The following is a 21,874-nucleotide window of genomic DNA, read 5'->3' as shown; positions in this document are numbered from 1 at the left end:
CATATCAAAAAAACACTATGGGTGGAGCCAAAAGGTAACAAACTAGAAAAATTATTCACAACTCATATCACAAAGGGCTGTCATCTGTAATATAGTTATATTTAAAATACATAAGCTGACACTAGAAAACTAGGCAAAAAAGTCATTCATGGAAAAGCAAATATATATACAGATGGCTGCTAAAATATGTTCAATTTCACTCATAAAATACATATGAATCAAAACTACATTGAATAAAAGAAATGCTCTATTGCTTGCCAAAATAAAAGAAGAAACTCAACTAAACTGAAATAACCATCTTTTGCTGGTTAGATGTAGTGAAAATCTGAATCCTGATCTGTTGGTGAAGCTGCATGGGAAAAGAGCTGCTTTCACACACTGCAGGGTTGTAAGGTAATAAAAGTCTAACGAGGGCAACTGGACAATATGATCACAGTTGTAAATCCATAAATCCCTTTGCCCGGCAGTTCACGTACAGGGATCTCACCCGCCTCCCAGACGGTAATATCTGAGGTTACTTCACTGCAGCACTGTTTGCAGTAGAAGGTGCTGAGTAACCTAAGTGTCCAACAGGTGGGACTGGTTAGGTAAAGGATACATTCCCACAACGGGACACCAGGTTTAAAAAATAAATAAAGAGGCTCTTCATGGGTTGACACAGAAAGATTTCCGAAACAAACAGTGATTCTTTTTTTTCCTTTCCTCTGTTGGTCTTCCCACAACAACATGAAAAATGAAATTCTTCCGCACAGGCTCTTACTTGTCTAGTTTTTCCTCGGCGTGGATCTTCAGGGCCTGATACCGTTGCTCTTCTTGTTTAACTCTGGCTAAGTAATCTTGAGCACATTTTTTCAAGGCTTCTTCATTCTGTTACCAAGTGACAATTTAAAAGGGAAAAAACAGGTCATTTTGCTTCTCTTCTACTAGTAACCTGCCATGCGTCAAAAGCTTTCCTTTTTTAAAACATGAGAAAACCTAATTACATTCAGATGCCTTCAAATAAGACTCCATGGTACTTTGAAAAAGGCACAAATAATTCCCACTGAGGAAACTGTAGATAACATCATGTATTAACTTTCAAATCAGACACTGAGCTACACTGACACGCCTGCTTCAGGAAGTGTGCACGCAGGAGTGTGAAGTCGCTTCAGTCACGTCTGACTGTGTGCAATCCTGTGTCTGTGGCCCCCCGGGCTCCTCTGTCCATGGCATTCCCCAGGCAAGAATACTAGAGTGGGTTGCCGTGCCCTTTCTCCAGGGAAGCTTCCCCACCCAGGGATCGAACCTTCGTCTCTTATGTCTCCTGCGCAGGAGGGCAGGTTCTTTTCCAGTAGCACCACCTGGCTTTGGGAAGGCCAAAGTTATTCAAAACTGAAGGGCAGGACTTCCCTGGTGGTGCAGGGGACATGGGTTCGATTCCAGGTCTGGGAAGATTCCGCATGCCGGGGAGCAACTGAGCCCGTGGGCCACAGCCTCTGAGTCCGAGCGCAGCAACTGCCGGAGCCCACACGCCTACAGCCCGAGCTCCACAGGAAGGGAAGCCGGAGCCAAGAGGGCCTTGCTGCAATCAGAGAAGGCTTGAGCAAAGCAACAAAGACTCGGTGCAGCCAAAAGCAGACAAAAAAACTGAAGGGCAATCTGATTCCTGTTTTGGACACCCTGGACAGTCATTTTTATTTTAATATGAAAAAAAGAATACTCACTGCTATAAATGTGTCTTTAGTGATGGTGGGTGACCAAATTAAGTCAATATGCCCACTTACACCTAAATTGGAAACTTTACACTTTCTTCTTTGATACTTTCAGCTTAAATTTTTCTGTGCTATGGCTTGATTCCCTTTTACTTTTGAAAAATTGGTGAATGACCAAGAAGAACGTTTCTAGAACTCTTCCAAGGTCTGAGGGCCCCAGCTTCTTACACGCTGTGCCACACTCTGGTCGTGCCCAGGGCTTGTTGCCCTGACTGAGGATAGGAAGGATTCAGACATGCCACCCCGGGTCCCCAATTCCCTGCTTCCAGGCCACCCACACCTTGGGCACATGGGTTTGATGACCCATCACCAAGAAGACACACCACATCACCAAGAAGACACACCACCGAGGAGACAGAAGGCAAAGGACAGGTACCTTCTTGAACCCTTCCAGGACGCCCTTCAGGTTCTCGTATCTCCTGAACAGGTCGGACAGGGACCTTTCCACCGAGTTGAGGTCGGCCAGGGCCTGCTCCTTCTCCATGGTCAGCTGCTGGAAGCTCTTCTGAGAGCTCATGCTTGTCCTCTGTTCATCTTCTGTGAGTCATGATCAGAGAACACGCATTCACCCAACAGGCAGTTCACAGCTGCCCTCCTGAGCTGCGAGGCAGCACTCTGGCGGGGTGGAGGGGGGAACCCAGCAAGGAAGGTGACAGGTTTCCACCCTCAAGGTCTGGCACTCTGGTGGGGGAGACAGGCCACAGGTGGTTGGAAAAGAATAAAGCAGGACAGGAGGGTGGGGTGCCTTTTACACCAAACTGCCAATCAGAGGAGAGATGTGAGCAGAGACCCAGAGGGCAGGAGCCATCGGGGGCATGGATGGCATAAGTTATCATCTCAGCACTTCGGTTAACATAGAGAGACCTGAAGTGACTTAGGGAGTCAGTCCTTATGACAGCGGCTACAAGAGGTTCTAAATTCAATGCAGGAGGATGAAGCACTGTCCTTTCTGAAGGCCCTGATGGGTCTGCCGCAGGGAAAGCGGGACCTGCAGTGGAGTGAGGCCCAGAGACGTCCCACTGGAGGGGGCGGGGAGCGGGGTGGGAGGAAGGATGTGGAGAGGCCGCCCACCCTGGTGCTGGAAGTGTTCATCCTCTACAAGGAATCTAATCTTAATGGTCCTCAATATTTGCAGATTCTGTATTTGTGAATTCGCCTGCTCGCTGGAATTCCTGTGTCGCCTCCAAGTCAAGACGTGCGGTGGGTTCCCGGCTGTTTGGGGGCACGTGTGGGGCGGCAGAGAACTGGGGTCACCCGCCAAGCACGTTCTCACCTAAGGCTGGACCAGGAGGTGCTCTGCCATGTTGCACACTGCCAACAAGGGCCCTATTTAGTCTATTTTGGGCCTTATTTTTGCACTTTTGTGCTTCCTGTTGGGAAATTTTAAATGGGCCCCAAGCCTGGGGCTGTGGAACTGTCTTGTATCCTAAAAGCTACAAGGCTGGAGGTGTCTCGGGGGAAAACACACGTGAGATGAGCTTCGTCTGGGTACGAGCTCAGTATTAATGAAACAACAATACACCCTGGATAAGGTTAGGTATTGACAAAATTGTTGCGACCTCAGGCTCACAGGCATCTGCTTTGCCTTCCTGAGGATCAGTGGGTTAGAATTGCCTAATTCAGTGTTTGTGGCAATTTTATAAAAACAACAACTGCATATAGTGAGAATCAACCGTATCTCAGGGATGGACAAACTGAGATTTATATTCTGATTTGAAAATCAACTTTGGATCCTGAGGTTCATATTCTAGAGAAAAATTTCCTTACCAATCATTTGGGCAATGGTCTTCTCATACTCAGCCACAATTTTCCTTAAACAGATAAAAAGTCTTATCAGAAGAGAATATCCAGACAAGGGAAGTTGGACAAATGCTGCCCTAAACAATTAAACACAGTAACATGTACTGACAAACTTACATAACCCAGCTACCTGCTTTGGGGTGCCCCCCTGCTTTTTTTACATTTGATGTAAGATTTGTTAATGCTCAGAAAGGCTTTTCTCAAGGTTCTGTTTAACAAGGCTTACATTTTATTTGGGCTTCCCTAATAGCTCAGTTGGTAAAGAATCCGAGGAAACAAGTGCCTTCATTTTTCTTTGCACCTGTGTGAACGACCCCAAGGCAGTCTATGAATTCTCCCTAGAGAAGTAACTCTTTTACAAAATGAGTTAATGATATCCTGGGGGCTCCTCCTAAGAGGCCTGATCCGAATTCAGGCTTTCCTGGCCCCAATCCACTCTTACAGGCAGTGGGTCCCCTGTGATTCAGATCCAGGTTTTATTTTATTGTCCTAATTCCAGAAGCATTTTAGTTATTCAAAGTTATTTAAAGATTACCCTGTCCTGTTCATGAAGGAAAAGTGCAATCTTTTCCTGACCCTCCAGTGACGGGTGCCCCTTCCTGAGACCCCTGGTGAGAAGAACCACTCCCTTGGTCCTCACTCTGATCAGGCATCCAAGTTCTCATGAAGGCGGCTAAAAGCTCCCCGAGATCAGGGACTGTGCCTTCCTCCCCAACAAGCCAGCACAGGGACCAGCAAGCACTCAAAACACCAAATAATACAAGAGCCACACACTAGAGTGGACCCATTTAAAATGTTTCAATCAAGTGCCCGCTGAACGGTTTGTAAATTATTTATGTCCCCCACTCTTTGATGCCATTTTTAGTTATTTCGCAGCTCTTAAATGTACGAGTGAATAGTAAAAATAAAAAGATTCCAAGTTACAGTCAGTCAGCTTTGTTTCCTGTTAAAATGCTTTTTATACTCTATCTTGTGGCTATGAAATCTGAAGCTACCATGTATAATTCGTTTTAGAAAAGGATTATGGATTGTAATGCCTCCATAATTGAAGATGTCAATAAATCTTATTATTCTATATTTCAAATGGGTATTTTTGCACAAATTTGTCTTTTCAAAAGACAAGGATTCTGTGGGTTCTGCTTACTTGTCATGTTCTGAACAACCCAAAATAAGCTACCACATTTGAATACAGAAACTGGTCAGTAATCCTCAGGAAATGACCTTACCCATCACAAATTAAGGTACAAATAGCAAAGCCCTCAAGTTCTCAAGAGCTGGTTCTATGTAAGCAAGTACTGTGCTCACTTCCTTTCCACTAAATCTAATAATACATAAAGGTACCCACCCCTCTCCCAAACCTCCAGCCTAACCTCATCTCCAAGACTTCTTGCCGGGTTTCTTCGTATTTTTTCTTCCATTCATTCGCTTCGATCTCTTTAGTGATTATCTAGATTATAATGCAGACAAAGCTTAGTTTTACCGACTCAGTCTCTTTACAGTTTGAATTCAAGACTAGAGCCTGAAAACAACACACAGCCAATGTTCATCCCAAGATATTCATTCTACATTAGGAATAAAAAACCTCAACTTCTGTGTGTAATGCTCATAGACACTGGGGAAATGTTGTCAGCCACATAAGGATGCTGAAACGTGGTCACCAGGGTGAAGGGGAGCAAGAACCTCTCCCAGGAAAGCCCCAGGTGGGAATTACCATCTCTATAAACTCCAGGTTGGTCCAGGGTCTGGCTCTTGGCCTAGAACCCTGCTGGGTCAGGACGCCAACAGCTGAGCCACTGGTCTAGCAGACTCCTCTTAAAGGTAAGACGCCAGAGCCCCACTTTATTAGTAATTAGGCTGAGACATGAAACCGTCACAGGATCAGAGCCGGGGGAGCTGGCCTGGCCAGGCAGTCTCTTTCTGCAGAGATTTCGGACTGAGTCAGAACAGGGCTCAGAAGGTCAGTGCCTCCGGGCAGAGGCACCCAACTCAAGGTGGGCAAGATCCTGCTTGTTAGACCAAGACCCATATCCTACATTTGGGAGGCCCATGCTAGCTGGAAAGGAACACTCTAAATTTACGGTCTCAGGCGCCTCTTCCCCTGAACAAGGCTCAGATGGGTACCTGTCGTTCTCCTGCGATTATACTTCCCTGTGCTTCTTTCTGATTGGTACAATCTTTATTTTGGTGCCATGAAGCAGGATTTCAAGAACCAGAAGCCAGCCTCTCTGCTTCAGGGAGGAAGTAGGAACACCTTTGTGTTTTTTTGGTCACTCTTTACAGCATACAGGATCTTTTCTTAGTTCCCCCTGTAGGGGTGAAAGTCTTAACCACTGGACCACCAGGGAAGTCCTAGCACATCTTTGCTTTGATACATCTGGTCAGTGGTTATCTCATAATTTTAACTCTCAGAAGAAAGAAGACACTTTTCTCATTTACAAGACTTTGTGGAGCCTCCTGACCACAGCGTTTTGACAACAGGACTAGCTGACACCACTAATTACCAAAGTTATTGCTCTGTTTTAAAGGTTTGAAAGACCTAGGTCAGAAGTACCTAATTAACCATTTTCATCACATTATAAAAATAAAATCACTATACCAAGGGAATTACCTTCTTTTAAAAAAGTGGAACAAATCCAAGAAACATATAAACCAAACACATCAAACACAGCACAGAGGTGTAAGGGGAGGGTGGAAAGGAACTAATGGTACCTAACAAGTATCTTTCCTATTTTCCAGATCACCCAGGAAAGGCCTGGCAGTGATCTATTTCAAACAGAAGACGTTCAATAAACATGACAGAGGAACTTGAGAGTTAATTAAAGAATGGATGAAGGTAGGAAGCAATTTTATATTCCTACAAGTCTAGAATTGAGGAACTCTTAGGCATGAGTCTATATCCTCTGTAAAACGAATGTGCTGACTTAGTTACATATGTGGGTAAAGTTGGAAAAATTCGGTACTTAAAACTTGAAGGATAAGTGATAAAGAAGTGTGCTAAAAAGTTCTCAAGGACACTTCCAAGCATCAGCTTTGCCCCTTGGACACCAGAAGGCCAGGACTGCAGCTCCAAAGGGCCGTTTTACAGGGAGCCCTTTATATGAGCTCTCCAGCCAGGGAGGAAGAACTCAAGCCAGCGGAGATGGAACCTCCCCACTGACACACGGGCTTGACAAAGAAATGAGCAACAGCGGACGTGGCACGGAAGCCTTCACCTCTTCCCTTATCAGGGTGAGCACGGCGGTCTTATCTGATTCGCTGAGGCAGATGCCGTCCAGGGGGCTCTCCACTCCGCAGCCCACGGACACGGGGCTCTTCTCCACCGGGGACTCCAGCAGTGCCTGTGGGGGGAGCAGGTGCAGGTAAGACGTATGGGCCTCGGCTGCTTAACCCCAAGTACCCTTCCACGACTTCCTCCTGATGAGAATGACCACATCCTTTAAAAACAGGTTGGAAGGGCAGGGGATGGGGGGAGCCAGAGGGGGGCAGGGGAGGGGGGAAGGAACCAGCAAGGGGAAAGCTTTAAATCAAAAACAAAAAATTAAAGAATGACCTTACGATTGTGAGTGGGGGGAGGGGGAAGGACAGGGGAAAGGGATGGTTAGGGAGTTGGGGAGGCACAGGTACACACTGCTGTATTTAAAAATGGATGACCAACAAGAAGGACCTGCTGAATACAGCTCAGGGAACTCCGCTCAGTGTTCTGTTGCAGCCTGGATGGGAAAGGGGTTTCGGGGAGAATGTGTGTGTCAGTCGCTCAGTCATATTGGACTCTTTGCAACCCCGTGGACTGTATCCTGCCAGGCTCCTCTGTCTGTGGGATTCTCCAGGCAAGAATACTGGAGTTGCCACGCCCTCCTTTAGGGTATCTTCCTGACCCAGGGATCGAACCCGAGTCTCCTTCGTCTCCTGCACTGGCAGACGGATTCTTTTACTTCTGAGCCACCAGGGAAGCCCTTGGGGGAGAATGAATACATGTACATGTAGGACTGAGTCCCTTCGCTGTTCACCTAAACTATCACCTTTTTAACTGGCTATGCCCCAATACAAAAATAAAAGTAAAAATTTTTTTAAAAAAGGAAAAAACATTCTAATGAGTATCAGGCAGGTCTGAGATTCTCTTTTAACAGGTGACTTAAGAGAAGTTTTCTTCTCCTTCAAAAAGGAGAGAGTGCAATTATCTCAGAGGTCAGTCACCAGACAGTCATGTGCAGAAGAGAGAAAAACATCTGCTGTTAATATCCTGTGAACCTGGGGATCTCTGGGGATGACGTGGTCCATGGAAATAAATTTCAAAACGCGTGTCAACCTTTTTACATGCTGCCTCCTGTGTACTACACTTTGGCCACTTTGGATGGAAATGTTTCTAAAATGACTCTCAGGCCTAAGCAGGCAGAAATGGCGAAGATAAGTGAACGCCGACCCCACCCCGGGACGACCTGGGGTCGTTGGGAACGGGAGAGGCCCCGAGGACTGGCGCGCAGACCCAGCAGTGCCGTCGGGGCACAGGCGTCAGGGTCTGGGCTGCAGTTCCTCATCCCAGACCTTCCTGCCGGAGTTTTTAGCTCCCTTCTGCTAACATGTCACCTTCTGAGGTGCCAGCCTGATTTTTTACCATAAACATGCGTTCCCGGAGCCATGGGCGGTTAGGATTTTGTTTTTCACAGGGATGTGGACTCTGTACCACATTTCTTCCTAAAAAGCATTTTTGAGGGCTATTTCCTCCCACCTACGTTAACTTTTTGCATAAGTGGAGAAAAATCTGATCCATTAACAACCAAAATGCCAGCCAAAGTGACCTGGGAATCTTTTTTTCTTTAATTATTAGAATTAGGGTTAAGATTGTGGAATAATCTTAATCATCTAAAATGTCAGCATGACTGACCAATTAGTTTACTGATTATAATCGATCTGGTTCTCTGGTGTCTTGTTTGAATCAAATTTGAATAGGAAATCCAAGGTCAACTTAGACCAGGGGTTTGTAAACTTTTCAAGGTCATTATGGACTGACCCTCACTTTAGAAAACACTCAAGACACACTCACCCTCCCTCTAGCAAGGACTCAGACACACACACAGTTTCTGCAAACAGCTTCACAGCCCTCAGCTGAGGGCCCAACACAGAAACCCTGGGCTGAGGCCACAGATACGGGAAACACACAAGCCACAGGCTGGCAGTGCCCTTCCCAACAGCGTTTGGGGGAGGGCGGCCCACCACCTGATAGAAGTCCAAGGCCCCCAGAAACACTCTTATCTTGGGAAAGACCCGTCACCAGAGCCAGAAGGCAGTCTCTAATAAGACGGCCCCAGTGACCCCAGCTCCTGCATGAGTTCTGCAGCCTCCCACCACCCCGAGTTAGTCTGGACCCAGCGACGCTCGTCTAGGAACAGAAGATAGTAAACATCACCGGGTGTCACTGGTTTACAAACAGGCTTCAGGCTGTGAGAAGCTCTGGAGAAGCCATGTGGGGAGGTCTCGCTGTGTGAGAGGGCCTGAAGTGGATCCACCCCAATGGAGCCGGGAGGTGACCGCAGCCGGTGACAGACCCCGAGTCAGGGGCACCCAGCCAAGCCGCTCTGGGACTCCTGACCCCAAAATTAGGAGACCGAGAGCGTGTGCTGTCGGTCACTTGATCACCAGCACACTGGACATCTGAGTCACCCCCTTACCTCTTGTGCCACGCACTCCTCATCAAGAAACCTCCCTCTGGGGACTTCCCTGGTAGGTCCAGTGGTTAAGCATCTACCTGGCAATGCTGGGGACTCAGGCCTGATCCCTGGTCAGGGAACTAAGATCCCACATGCCACGGATCAACTAAGCCTTCAGGCGGCAACTACTGAGCACTTGAACCACAGCTAGAGTCCGAGCACCGAAATGAAAGATCCCACAGGACGCAACGAAGACCCAACGCAGAAAAAAACAAACAAAAAAACCCAAGCAAAGAAGAAACCTCCCCGCAGCAGTCATGCTTCCCCTGTGTAACTCGCCTACTAGGTACTGCCCACACTTTTTTTTAATTTGTTTTTCCATTTATTTTTATTAGTTGTAGGCTAATTACTTTACAATATTGTAGTGGTTTTTGCCATACATTGACATAAATCAGCCATGGATTTACATGTGTTCCCCATCCCAATCCCCTCTCCCCACACTTTTGGTTCATCTTGTTATACTGATGATTTTAAATGAATACATTTTATATCAGTCTTTTGAATAAGTCAGAATCCCTGGGAAACTGGCCCCCTGTGCCTTCCATGACCCTCACGTTAGAAAGAATTTGGGAAATAAGCCAAGTTTTCTTGGTAGGGAAAATATCTGTCTCTTCTGGAGTTCTGCATCTCAGGCATCTGCGAGGGGATAAATGAATTCGGCCTGCCTGCCTGTTTAACGACTTCGCTCTAACAGACGAGGTATCTGGAAGGGGCAGCGTTCTGCGCTGGAAGATCAGACAGACCTTAGACAGAAGTGAACACACCCAGAGGCCTGGGCTCTCCCTGGCCACTCCCGCTGCCTGGCCATATGCCACAAGCCTAGTGCTCAAAACGCAACAGCTCTTATGAGGAATTTATAGCTGTGGCCTATTTTAGCTGCCTTTCCTGGTCCTCTAGGATTTATTTAGCTTTCTTACATTCCTCAGTCCTTCATGATGTTTCTCAAACAACACAGAAAGCCTACAGAATCTACCATCATCAGAAACTGGCCTGGCCATCTCTTCCAGGGCTGGGCAACCTAGTATGTGTTTAATAAAGATGTTAAACCAATCAGATCACTTATCACTTACATTCTTCCGAAAGGATCCTGCTTCACATCTCCTAGTCCTTATCCCTGTCCCACAAAGCATCTACCCTTGGGGACCCATGAAGACCTGTCTACAGACAGTGGGGCCCAGGGATGTCTTGGCTGCAAGTTGACAGTGAGCACAAATGCCACAAAGTAATTCTCTGCACTTGTCCTGGTGATGGGAGAATCTGGGTTCCTCATCTGTCAGGCTCATCCCATTTGTTCTTGAACCTGTCAGAGCAGGGCCCCCTCCCCCCACCACTTCTAACAGAGACACATTGTGAACTCAACGTTTGAGAAGTTTAAGGTTTCTCTGAAAAAAATAATAAACTCAATCCTAAGTTGAGAGATGCTGCAGACCAGCTGCTGAGAAGTGTGACGACTGTCCGCTGGCCTTAGTCATTTCACCCTGGCCATTCCCCCGAGCTGGATGGAGGATGCAATAGGAACACCCTTCGAAGTGACACTCATAGGCTCACAAATGCAAAAGCTAGATTGAACAGATTTCTCTCCTTTTTAATTAATTGATCTTTTTGCTGCCCTGGGTCTTTGTTGCTGTGTGCAGGCTTTCTCAAGCTGCAGTGAGTGGGGACTACTCTTCGTTGCAGAGCATGGGCTTCTCACTGCGGTGACTTCTCTTGTTGCGGAGCATGGGCTCTAGGTGTGGGGGCCCAGTAGTGTGGCACACGGGCTTAGTTGCTCCCGGGTGGATTCTCTTTTTTTTTTTTAGTGTATGTGCTGCCGAAGAGAGCACCCAGGTGGATTCTTAACCACTGGACTGCCAGGGAAGCCCTGAACAGATTTCTTACGCGGTGTTTTGAATATCGCAAGTTCTTTATGCAGGGTTTATTCAACATTCTAAAGAAGTAGAAATTAATTTCAGCCAGTTCAACTGGGATTACCATTCAAAGATCATGACCCAGGACGTGCTCTTTGCAAGGGGCACTGCAGAGAAACCCCCTCAAATCCCAGAGGAGTGCTTCTGTCGAGAAACAACTGTCCTTTGTGATGTCCCTGACCCCTATGTGCATGTCCTCCTCCTGCCTGGTGTCCACAGGTCCCTCCCCCGCCCCACATCACTCACTCTGCGCCCTCCAAGGAAACACGTGGGTCATGGCCCAACAGTGAGTCATGAAAACAGTTCCTGGAGCAAACAATGTGCATTAAAAAGCTGTAACGGAATAGGAAAAAACCAGAATGAACCACTGGAAGAAACGTGGAACTGTCTTGTGCAATTTGTTTTATAAAAATACAAACGCACGTGTGGAGAGAGTTTCCTATGTATCTATTAGTTAAGATGCAAAACGTGGGCATTCCCGGTGGTCCAGTGGTGAGAGTGGTGCTCTCACTGCTGGGGACCCAGGTTCAAGCACTGGTCAGGGAACTAAGATCCTGCAAGCCTACTGGAGTGGCCAAAAAAAGATGTAAAAATGTATTTTTACTGTGGATCAAGGTAAAGAATGTTTCCATGGCAAATTCACCTACTCCTTCAGCTTCAACCATCCTAAGGCCCCTCAGATCTATTAAAGCCAAGCCACACTTTTCCTGAGCTTGGGCTGTGTACTTCTCACTGCCTACAGGACATGTGAACCGAGAAGCTGGCCACACAGACGTCTCAAGGCCACATGTCTAACACTGAACTTGCACGATTCCGCTCTCTCTGTATTCCTAGTATACTGGCTCCTGTGTTCAGCAGTGTTCACTGTGGTCAAGGCTGGGATACAGCAGTGAGCACAGTCATAGCTCCACCTCGTGGAGGAAGCCAGGGAGAAAAGACAGTGACCCCAAGGGGCAGGTCCACAGAACTGAATGAAACCCCGTCTGCTTGGGCACGTATGTGATGTGGGAAGGAGGCAGGGTTCGTGCAGAAAACCAAGTCAGCAGCAGTCGAGTCTGAGCTGAGCCTAGAAACAAGGAAAGCCAATGAAACAGTTTAAGCAAAAAGGAACAACTCCAGCTTATGGAAAAGGAGGACAGAATAATCCCCAGAAGAGGGAAGTTTGTTAGGAAACTGCCACCATATTTAAAAAGGCTGGTGGTGGCCACAGGTTTGACAAAAGTGGAAGGATTTACAACACTTAATCAAAGTTAATTCCACTAATAACAGGACACATGGACACACTGACACCCACAAGGTCACTTCTGACGTACTCGAGACAAAAATGCACAAACTGAATTTCCTGAGGAAACACTAGATAAGCCCAAATCGAAAGAAAGTTGACAAAACAACTGACCAGTACTCTTCAAAAGAGTCAAGGTCGGGGAGGACAGAGACAGATTAGGAGCTATCACAGATTAAAGGAGACTGAGAACACGGGAACCAAATGCCTTGTGGGGTCCTGCCCTGGATCCTGTGCCAGAACATTACTGGGGCAGCTGATAAAACCTGAATACGGTTTACAGACTGGGCAGCAATACTGTACCAGTATTAATGAATTCTGATAACTGTATTGTGATCACAGAAAAGGTTAGTGTTTGAGGAGCGTGCATGGGTACAGGAGGTACAGGAATTCTCTGTACTATTTTCGTAAGCCTAAAAGTTACAAAAAACCCTGTTTTTAGCTCAGCTCAAATCCAGCCTTCCTGACACCTGCCGTACAGTGGGTCAGCCCTGGGGACGCAGCCTGTGCAACACTCACCACATGGGAACCGTTTCCACCTTGCATCTGTGGCCAGGGAAATAACGGAAGCCGTGTCTAAGTTAAAAATTCTCAGAAGCCGCGTTTACAGAGTGAAAAGAAATAGGTGAAATCAATTTTAATAATATAGTTTCGTTAAAACAGCAGATCCAAAATGTCAACATGTCATCAACATAAAAAGCTACAGGCATTTCATTTTCCTTTCTTTTTGGTATGGCGGCTTCAAATGCTGGCTGTACTTTACACCTGGGGGACATCTGGGGACATTCAGCTACCGTCTGAGCACTGGTGGTCTCACTCAAGACACCTCAGACATGCGCTGAGCTTCCCAGGTGAAGGAACTGAGCTTTATTTCTATTTCGTGCCCATCACCAAACACTGATGAGAATTTAATTACTGAGTTAACATGGGTTTCAAAACAAAAACTGAAAGCTCCCATGCCCACCCTGCACCCCCATGGGCCTGGGAACTCACGGACACAGTGGATCCATCCTTCTCCATCTTCTGACACAGATCCTTCTCGGTGCCTAAAACACAGAGGGTCATTTTTATAGTCATCCCGAGAGGTGGGTGCCCTTCCTTCCCACTGAGAGACTCCGGGAAACCCCAGTGTGGGCCTGGAAGGACATCTATGGACCCCTGAACCCCAGTATCTCAAGACCCTCAAAGGCACACTGCATTCTGTTGACCGCTGTGCTGTGTTCAAAGTCCAGAACGCCCAGAGGAAAGAGGCGCCAGTCGGCCACAGGCAGAATCGTGTCAAGTGGAGAGAACGGCAAGACTGCCCCCTTGTGTCCATGAAGAGTTTTGCAAATGAGCTGTACTAACCACAGGATCATTTCACAAAAAGCAAACTGTAACACTGGAAAGTATTTTATTACCAAATTGAGGAGAGAATCTAAATTCCAGCCCTGAAGAGTACCCTCAATGGAATTAATGTAGCAGATCAAAAAAAAAGGCTCTAAATTTCGATGCCTGGAAACTCAATGTCCTCTCCACACCCTTCAAGCTGGTTTCCTCATTCCCACTGACTCCCACCACGGGAGTCAACATTGACAAAAAACCAACACTATGATTTTTCTAATTAAAGGTATACGCATCTGCTGAAGAAAAATTTTAAATATGGAAAAACACACAAAACGCTAAAGCTACAATCCTCCACCTACAATCACAAATTATTATTTTAGGGCACTGTCTAGAGTGAATTATTCATAACACAAATGTGACCATTGGTATTCCACTTAGAAACCCTATACTCAAAAGCCCGAATTCCTCAGGACAACCTTGCCTCGAGTTCCCACTGGCCCAGGACTCACAGGGAACTGCTGGGAATTTCAGCTGTGCGGCAGGCTCCTTCCCATCCCCGTGAGAGATTCCCTGGGGCACCTCTGTGTCTGTATCCATCAGGACCCAGTCCAAGGGTGACCCCCGGGAACAGCTCAAACACTGTACACTCACACCCTCCCACCCCATGCTCCCGGGCCTCTGCTCACTACTCAGTCATCAACAGGGCTAATAGGAGTCGCTGTTCTGTTAGCAGAACCCCAGCTCTGTAAGCTTCTGCCAAAGGAATCTCCTCCTAGTGAGGAAGGGAGTAATTCAACAGACATGGACAAGGCCCCTGCAGCAGGGGAAATTTGAAGATGAATCACTCACAGTCCTTAAACCTCAAGGAGTTATCAAAGATGACCTTCTGTAACTACTACACAGAACAGGAACAGAAGAAGAAATGCAGTGGGAACCAAGTGACTTTTCTGAGACAGACCTACAAGGAGGGGCAAAATTTCTACAGGGTGAGGGTACAGAGAGTATTTCATACACAAGAACTAAGTGTAGGCATGAGTCCTTGGGGTGAGCCTGAGTAACAGGTAAAGGGGTACAGGGGGAAAAGGCAAAAGGGGTCTTTGGGGAAAATGTCAAAGCAGGAAGAGGCCTGGGAAGAAATCTGGAACAGTCCCCGGAGTGTTTATTTTACAGACAGGAAACTGAGACCTGGATGGGGGCGGGGTGGTGGTGGTGGCTGGGGAGATAACTCTTGTAAAGTGCAGATTTCCACCTGCTTCTCTGATTTGATAGATCATGACCTTTTAAAATCTAAATATAAAAGCCCATTAAATTATGTTGCTGAAGATATTGAGTTTCCAGTAATGGTTAATGAAGTCAGGAACAGGGTGCCAAGCCCTTCACAAGTCAAGGTTAAGGCCACAGATACAATCTGGGACCTGGCAAAGGGCTTTGGATCTAGAATGTTCTAAGGTGGAAAACAGCGAGAAGCTTCAGCACAGGGAACTACCTGTGCTCCCTGATATAAATGCTGCCTGATATAAAACAGATAAACAATAAGGACCTACTGTATGGCATAGTGAACTATATTCAGTGTCTTGTAATAACCTATATTGGAAAAGAATCTGAAAAATACATACACACACACACATACATTACATATATATATATAATTGAATCACTTTGTTGTATATCTGGAGGTAAAACAACATTGTAAATCAACTGCAATTAAAAAAAAAAAGAACACTGTCTAGTGAGGAGACATGACTTACTATGCATAAAGCACTCTTAACCTGTGCCTACATGTGGAAGTAACTATATCTGTTAGTTACTACCATTTCTATACATGAAACGAGAACTAAAAAATCACAACATGGTTGCAGATCACTACACAGGAAGCTGTGGCCAGACTGAAATAAATTATTGAAAGATATCAAGCAGTCCCACACACGGGTGTCTCCGTACACTCTGTCACACTTATCCACATGTTGCCTGGCATTCCACGGATACCCCTTGGTGTCTCCTCTCCAGGCAAAGAAGCAAAGCACAGACCAGCAGCCTAACCTATCCTTCAGGGGGCCCGGTTCTCCAATCGCTCTAAGCTGCCTCCTTGCCCTAGGCTTCCAGGCATTTTTATGCGTATGTACGTAAGAAAGATGAAGATTTGCTTGCGTACCTGCTTCTGAGGATGAAAACGCATGATTTATGGCAGACACAGGAACATTGGAACATTCAAAGTACTCCAGGTCGTCCTCTGGCTCACCTTTCCCCTCGGCCCCAGTGGGTTTCTGACCCGATGACGTGGACGCCAGCTTCTCCTCATCGGTAGCATGACCGTCCCTGTTAGAAATGTCTGAGATCTGGGAGATCACTGCTCCTTCATCCTGGGAAAGGCAACAGAGGCGATGCTACCATTTAGGAGGGGAAACTAACATGTCAGGAACGGCAAAGCAGCCGCCATTCCATACAATGCTCCCCACGGACCTGGGTACCAACCAAGGAAGAAGCTGCAGCCTCTGAACCATGGAAGGTTGTATTTTCTAGGGCTTACCCTCTGTGATTCAACTCCAGGGTTTGAAAAATTAGGCTTTTCTAGCCTAAATTATAAGAAAGAAGCTTAAGTGGCCCAAGGCAGTAGTTTTCATATTTTTACCTCTAATAGTTAATAAATTATGTACTCCATTGTATTTTCAGGTGACATCTAAAACCTTTCAGTATGAGTTTAAACAGTCACAAAGGACATAATATCTGCTACGTATTATTTATTTGCTCATTTATCTTTCCATCCAGTTTTATTCAGATGTAATTGACATACAGTACTATATAACTTGAAGCTGTATAGCATAATGACCTTACACACGTTATGAAATTATTACAGTAAGTTCAGAGAACATCTATCCTCTCATATAGATACAAAATAAAGGAAAAAAATTTTGTTCTATTTTAAATACTGATTTTGCTTATTAATTCAATTTAGTTACTCTAGTGATCCAATACTTTATCATCTATTGAAAACTGAACATGAATATGCTCTTAATGGTCAGAAATTTACATCATTCCTTTTCCTCTCTAAATTTGTATTTCCTCTTTACTTCCATTGAGAAATTATCCCAAAGAAATATATTTGCATGCCTGAAAGTCTTTTAAAGTTCTACTATTACATTTATTAAAAAAATCTTTTTTCTACAAGCCTAAGTCTTTAAGTCAGACTTTACTTCTTTGGGCTCCAAAATCACTGCAGATGGTGACTGCAGCCATGAAATTAAAAGACGCTTACTCTTTGGAAGGAAAGTTATGACCAACCTAGATAGCATATTAAAAAGCAGAGACATTACTTCGCCAACAAAGTTCTGTCTAGTCAAGGCTATGGTTTTTCCAGTGGTCATGTATGGATGTGAGAGCTGGACTGTGAAGAAAGCTGAGCGCCAAAGAATTGATGCTTTTGAACTGTGGTGTTGGAGAAGACTCTTGGGAGTTCCTTGGACTGCAAGGAGATCCAACCAGTCCATCCTAAAAGAGATCAGTCCTGGGTGTTTACTGGAAGGACTGATGCTGAAGCTGAAACTCCAATACTTTGGCCACCTCATGCGAAGAGTTGACTCACTGGAAAAGACCCTGATGCTGGGAGGGATGGGGGGCAGGAGGAGAAGGGGATGACAGAGGATGAGATGGTTGGATGGCATCACCGACTCAATGGACATGAGTTTGAGTAAACTCCGGGAGTTTGTGATGGACAGGGAGGCCTGGCGTTGCGATTCATGGGGTCACAAAGAGTCGGACACGACTGAGCGACTGAACTGAACTGACTGAACTGAAGTCTTTAAGTGTCAACATTTTTTTTCTTCTGGAGCATTATTTCATTTACAAATGCACAATTTATTCTAAAAATACTAGTGTTTGGTAAGTACAGTCAAACACAACAGTAAATTTTTAAAAAATGGCAATTATAACATTTTGTTGCACCAATTTTAAAAACTTTTACAAAGTAATAAGTGTTATTTTTCTGAAGCAAGTCCAAGGTAAATTTTTCATGTGGGTAGTTTTCAAATTATCCTACTATAGCACAGGGAACTCTGCTCAATGTTATGTGGCAGCCTGGATGGGAGGGGAGTTTGGGGAAGAATGGATACATGTAATATGGATGGCTGAGTTCCTTTGCTGTCTACCTGAAACTATCACAACATTGTCAACTGGCTTTATTCTAATATAAAATAAAAAGTTTAAAAACAAAGGCAAACAAACAAACAAAAAAGGTAAATTTCTCATGGTTCTTTTTGCCTGCTCTTTAGCAGCATTTGAAAGTGGACAGTTCATACATTTGTAATAGATGAAAAATCAAATTGCAAATCTTTTTTTCTTTAATCTTAAACTATGTACCAAGTTTTGATCCTAACCATGTAAGTTCAACTTAAAATGCATTATATTAATCAATGAATGTACTTCTGTAATGGTTATACTGAAATAAAATTTTAAAAAGGAAAAAAAAGTAATTCACTGCAATCAAATGGGCCTGGGTTTGGGGGGAGGGGTTTATTTGTGTTTCCCAATTAATTCATATAGTCAAGGATAAATATTTATTGCTAGAATGAAACAAAGGTCAGCATCAATTTTATTCCTGCTTTCCATTTTCATAATCAATTAGAAGCCAGAAGACTTACTAAAAATAAATAAGTGAAATAGAAAAAAGTTTGATAACAGAAACATCTCAGTTCTTTGAACCCCTTTCCAAGTTATGTACCAAAAAATTCTATCATCAATAATTTTCTTTTTAATGGAGATGTAAGTGACATATATCACTGTGTCAAAAGTTATTTTTAATCCTCAGCTGACAGTTCAGGCTCTCCTATCTGGTGGAAAGCAATGAACTGGAAAACCATCGGACTTTAAAAATATATTATCCAGTCATTGCAGTTAATCACCTTAAAACTTACACCAACATTTCAAAGCCCTCTTTAGTGCTCAGAGATTCCATATCCAATAGTACAGCAATAAGACGGAGAATGAGAAGGAACTTTCCCCTCCAAAAAGTGAGAACAAAGTAACTGTGAAGGAACAGGCTTCCTTTGTCTTAAAGGGCCCTTTCTCAGATCCACTTAGGAAGTCAAGGGCCTGGGAATCGGCTTCCTTAAAGCGGAGTACTCAGATCCCACTGGAAAAATCTTCGTTAGCCACCACCCTCAGGGGGAACACTGGTCTAAGAGATAAGCTGACGACAGGGACAGACTTACCTGAGAACACCCATCCAAAGCAAGAGACTGGGCTTCATATTTCTTCACCTTACAGCCACTCCTGGGGAAAAACAAACAGAACACCAGGCTGGTTTGGCATCACATGGAAAAGCTCCAGGCCGTGAGATGGAGCAGACAGCGGTGTGGGCAGAAACCAGCCAAAGCGCACAGCCCCATACGAGTCACACCACCACGCGTCAGAGACGGGAACACCTTCCCGCCTCTGAATCCTCTCCTGAGAGACAGGACAAGCGAAAACTGTAATTCAGTGACCCCCTCGCTTGTTTCTGCGGGATGCTAAACACCGGCTCTCAGGCCCCTATGGTTTTTAACTATAACAGCGTTCCCAAGAGCAGCCCCAGCATCTGGAGACGGCGGGTCACGTGATCCGCGCTCACCTGGCTTTGACAGTCACCAGAAAAATTACCACGCCGGACCACATTCTTTAAAAATTCTTTATTGTGCTAAAAGCCACAGAAGTCTGGTAAGACAGCTCCAGACCTGTGTGCTCACAGAGGGCTGTGGGCAACAGAAAGTATGAAGATAAAATATCTGAGCAATCTGTTACCGCTCCTATTCAGTAGTAAGATAGAAAATGAACGTCATGGCCGGAACTGGGGACGCTCACACCGCCCACTATGTTTAAACTTGCATGTAATTTGTGATCTGAAGACTAGTCCAGATTCCGTTCTGTTTTAATGAACCTAAAACTTCCAATACCACCACTCTGACCCACTCAACCCCATCACCAAATTGCAAGTTCTTCTTGTTTCGTGGGACAAAAACAAAGACCAGCATATACGGTACCAGAATATGGACCCCCACCTTGTCAGTGACTGATTTTCTTTCCTAATGCCTGAGTGTCACCCTGCTACCAAACTCAAGCTGAGCTGACTCAGTAAAATGTATCCCCTGTGCTCCAAGGCGGCAGCCTTATCCTATCAAAAAAGTCAACTGTTCCTGCCGCGAAACAGCACAGCAGTTCCTCAAACCACCGCGGGGATGACCAGGCGGCCAAGCCAGCACGCAGCATCACAGCGCCACACGGGGCGTGCCAAGCCAGGGACGCAAGCTCTCGCACCTAAGGTGGGAGGGCCTGTCTCCAAGCCTTTGCGTACAGATGGCAAGGCTAAGCTGACTCATGAAGTGGCAAATGAAATGCGAAAAGTCATCAGAAGATTCAACTCAGAAAGGGAGGCCAACATGCTGTGGAGGAGATGGTCCAGGGAAGGTAAGGGAGGAACTGCCAAGGGTCCCGGGGGAGCCGGAAACAGCAGGAGTACTTACAACAGAAAACAGAGAAATTTCACTTGTTCAGTAGTCCTGATGCACCAACAAAATTAGAGACGGGAAAGAGACAGACAGATGGAGAAAAAAATCATGTAAAGCCTGGAATATTTATCTCTAGTCTGGCAGATGTAAAGGCTGCAAAGTTCTATGAGATGAGACAAATTATAAATGTCAGATTCGTCAATATGACCACTAGTGAGTGAATGACTCTCAGGAGTGAGAGTGGTGGACACTCAGAAATGCCATGCGGTCAAATTTAAGGATGAAAAGTAAACTATCAAATAGTTGTAAATGTAAAAAAAAAATAACATTACTTCTGAGTATGTTTACTCTTAAATGTCGTCATCCAGATTAAAGACAATCAATGCATGAATAAAATATAATTGAAAATATATCTGCTTATACCTACTGTCAGTGTATATCACTAAGAAACTCAAAATGACTTTACGTAATTTATCTTATTTGCCCGACAAAATCCCAATCATAGGATGATCTATTTTATTTCATTTTTATTATACAACAGTGACTATATTTCCCTGTGCTATACATTAGGTCTTTGCTGTTTATTTTATATATAGTAGGGTGTATCTGTTAATCCCAAACTTCTAATATATCCCTGTCCCCTCACCTTTCCTCTGTGGTAACTGTAAAATTGTTTTCTATGTCTGTCGGTCTATATCTGTTCTGTAAATACATTCATTTGTATCATTTTTTCAGATTTCACAAACTGAGTGATGTCATATGACATTTGTCTTCCTCTAACTGCAAAGTCAGTGAGATTTTGATAGATTTGGCCAAGAAGATTTAAATATCATTTGAAATAAAAAAAATTTTTAAGTTAAAAAAAAGATTAGTAAAGAAAGTTTAGCATGCATTAAGCTGTCTTTATACTGGATGTCTCTATGTTACAGGAGAAGAATCTGAGACGCCAGTTCTACCATCTTTTAAGAAGTCACACAAGGACCCTGTGAACTCTCTGCTAGGTGCTACCTACTTCTACCTGTTTACTTCCACTCTTTTCTACAATAACAGAATTTGCTAAATAAAACCCCAGAGTTACACAAGGGGTTGAGCATCTTTCTCCTGTGGAAAGAAGGAGACAAGAGTCTTGGTTGCATAAGAGTTTTTTAAAAAAAATATACATAAGCTATTTTAGACCAAGACGTTCATTCATCAAAAACAGACTGGGAGGAAAATGCTAGCAAGTGAGGGAAGTATGTCTGGGAGAGGGTACTCCTTGCTACCGAAAACAAGATGTAGGATAAACTTTCCTCCCTTTGGATTTAATTTTATGCCACATGAATGCACGGGCTACACACCTTCAATAAGCGACTGAAAGAGAGGCTCCCAATGAGCCCTTATCAACCCTGAGAGGTAGGGTCACTGATATTTAGAGGACCCCATATTAGGAAGCACTTAGGCAAAGACCTGGCCATCGCATCCCCCAGGTCACAGGTAACTAGATACAGGTAACTAACCTGAGCCACAGAAGAGCACCCTGAGGACACCTGATCAATATTTTTTGGCAACTGTTTAACTGCCCGTCTGGCTCGGCAACCGCTTAACAATCGAAGAACAGAGCAAGAACCACAGATGACCTTTCATTCCC

General features: G+C 44.9%; 1 protein-coding gene across 13 annotated transcripts in view; it reads right to left on the bottom strand.

Annotated features, from left to right (window-relative positions):
• Nucleotides 1–21,874, bottom strand: part of TACC1 (transforming acidic coiled-coil containing protein 1) — a 120,097-nt gene that overhangs the window by 7,855 nt on the left and 90,368 nt on the right. For 5 of the 13 annotated variants that reach the window (XM_043893934.1, XM_043893931.1, XM_043893932.1 and 2 more), the window contains 9 exons: nt 20,263–20,298; nt 18,976–19,036; nt 15,924–16,131; nt 13,439–13,491; nt 6,764–6,889; nt 4,922–4,998; nt 3,519–3,562; nt 2,128–2,288; nt 761–867 (listed from right to left, as the gene is read on the bottom strand). In XM_043893934.1, the coding sequence (XP_043749869.1) occupies nt 761–867; nt 2,128–2,288; nt 3,519–3,562; nt 4,922–4,998; nt 6,764–6,889; nt 13,439–13,491; nt 15,924–16,131; nt 18,976–19,036; nt 20,263–20,298 (873 nt within the window). The remainder of the gene's footprint in view (nt 1–760; nt 868–2,127; nt 2,289–3,518; nt 3,563–4,921; nt 4,999–6,763; nt 6,890–13,438; nt 13,492–15,923; nt 16,132–18,975; nt 19,037–20,262; nt 20,299–21,874) is intronic. The other 8 variants (XM_043893933.1, XM_043893937.1, XM_043893930.1 and 5 more) reach the window with 3 other exon arrangements.

This window comes from Cervus elaphus, chromosome 32, assembly GCF_910594005.1.
Source record: "Cervus elaphus chromosome 32, mCerEla1.1, whole genome shotgun sequence".
Taxonomy (NCBI): Eukaryota; Metazoa; Chordata; class Mammalia; order Artiodactyla; family Cervidae; genus Cervus; species Cervus elaphus.
The sequence above is the reverse complement of the archived record's forward strand: the minus strand, read 5'-3'. Positions and strand labels throughout refer to the sequence as shown.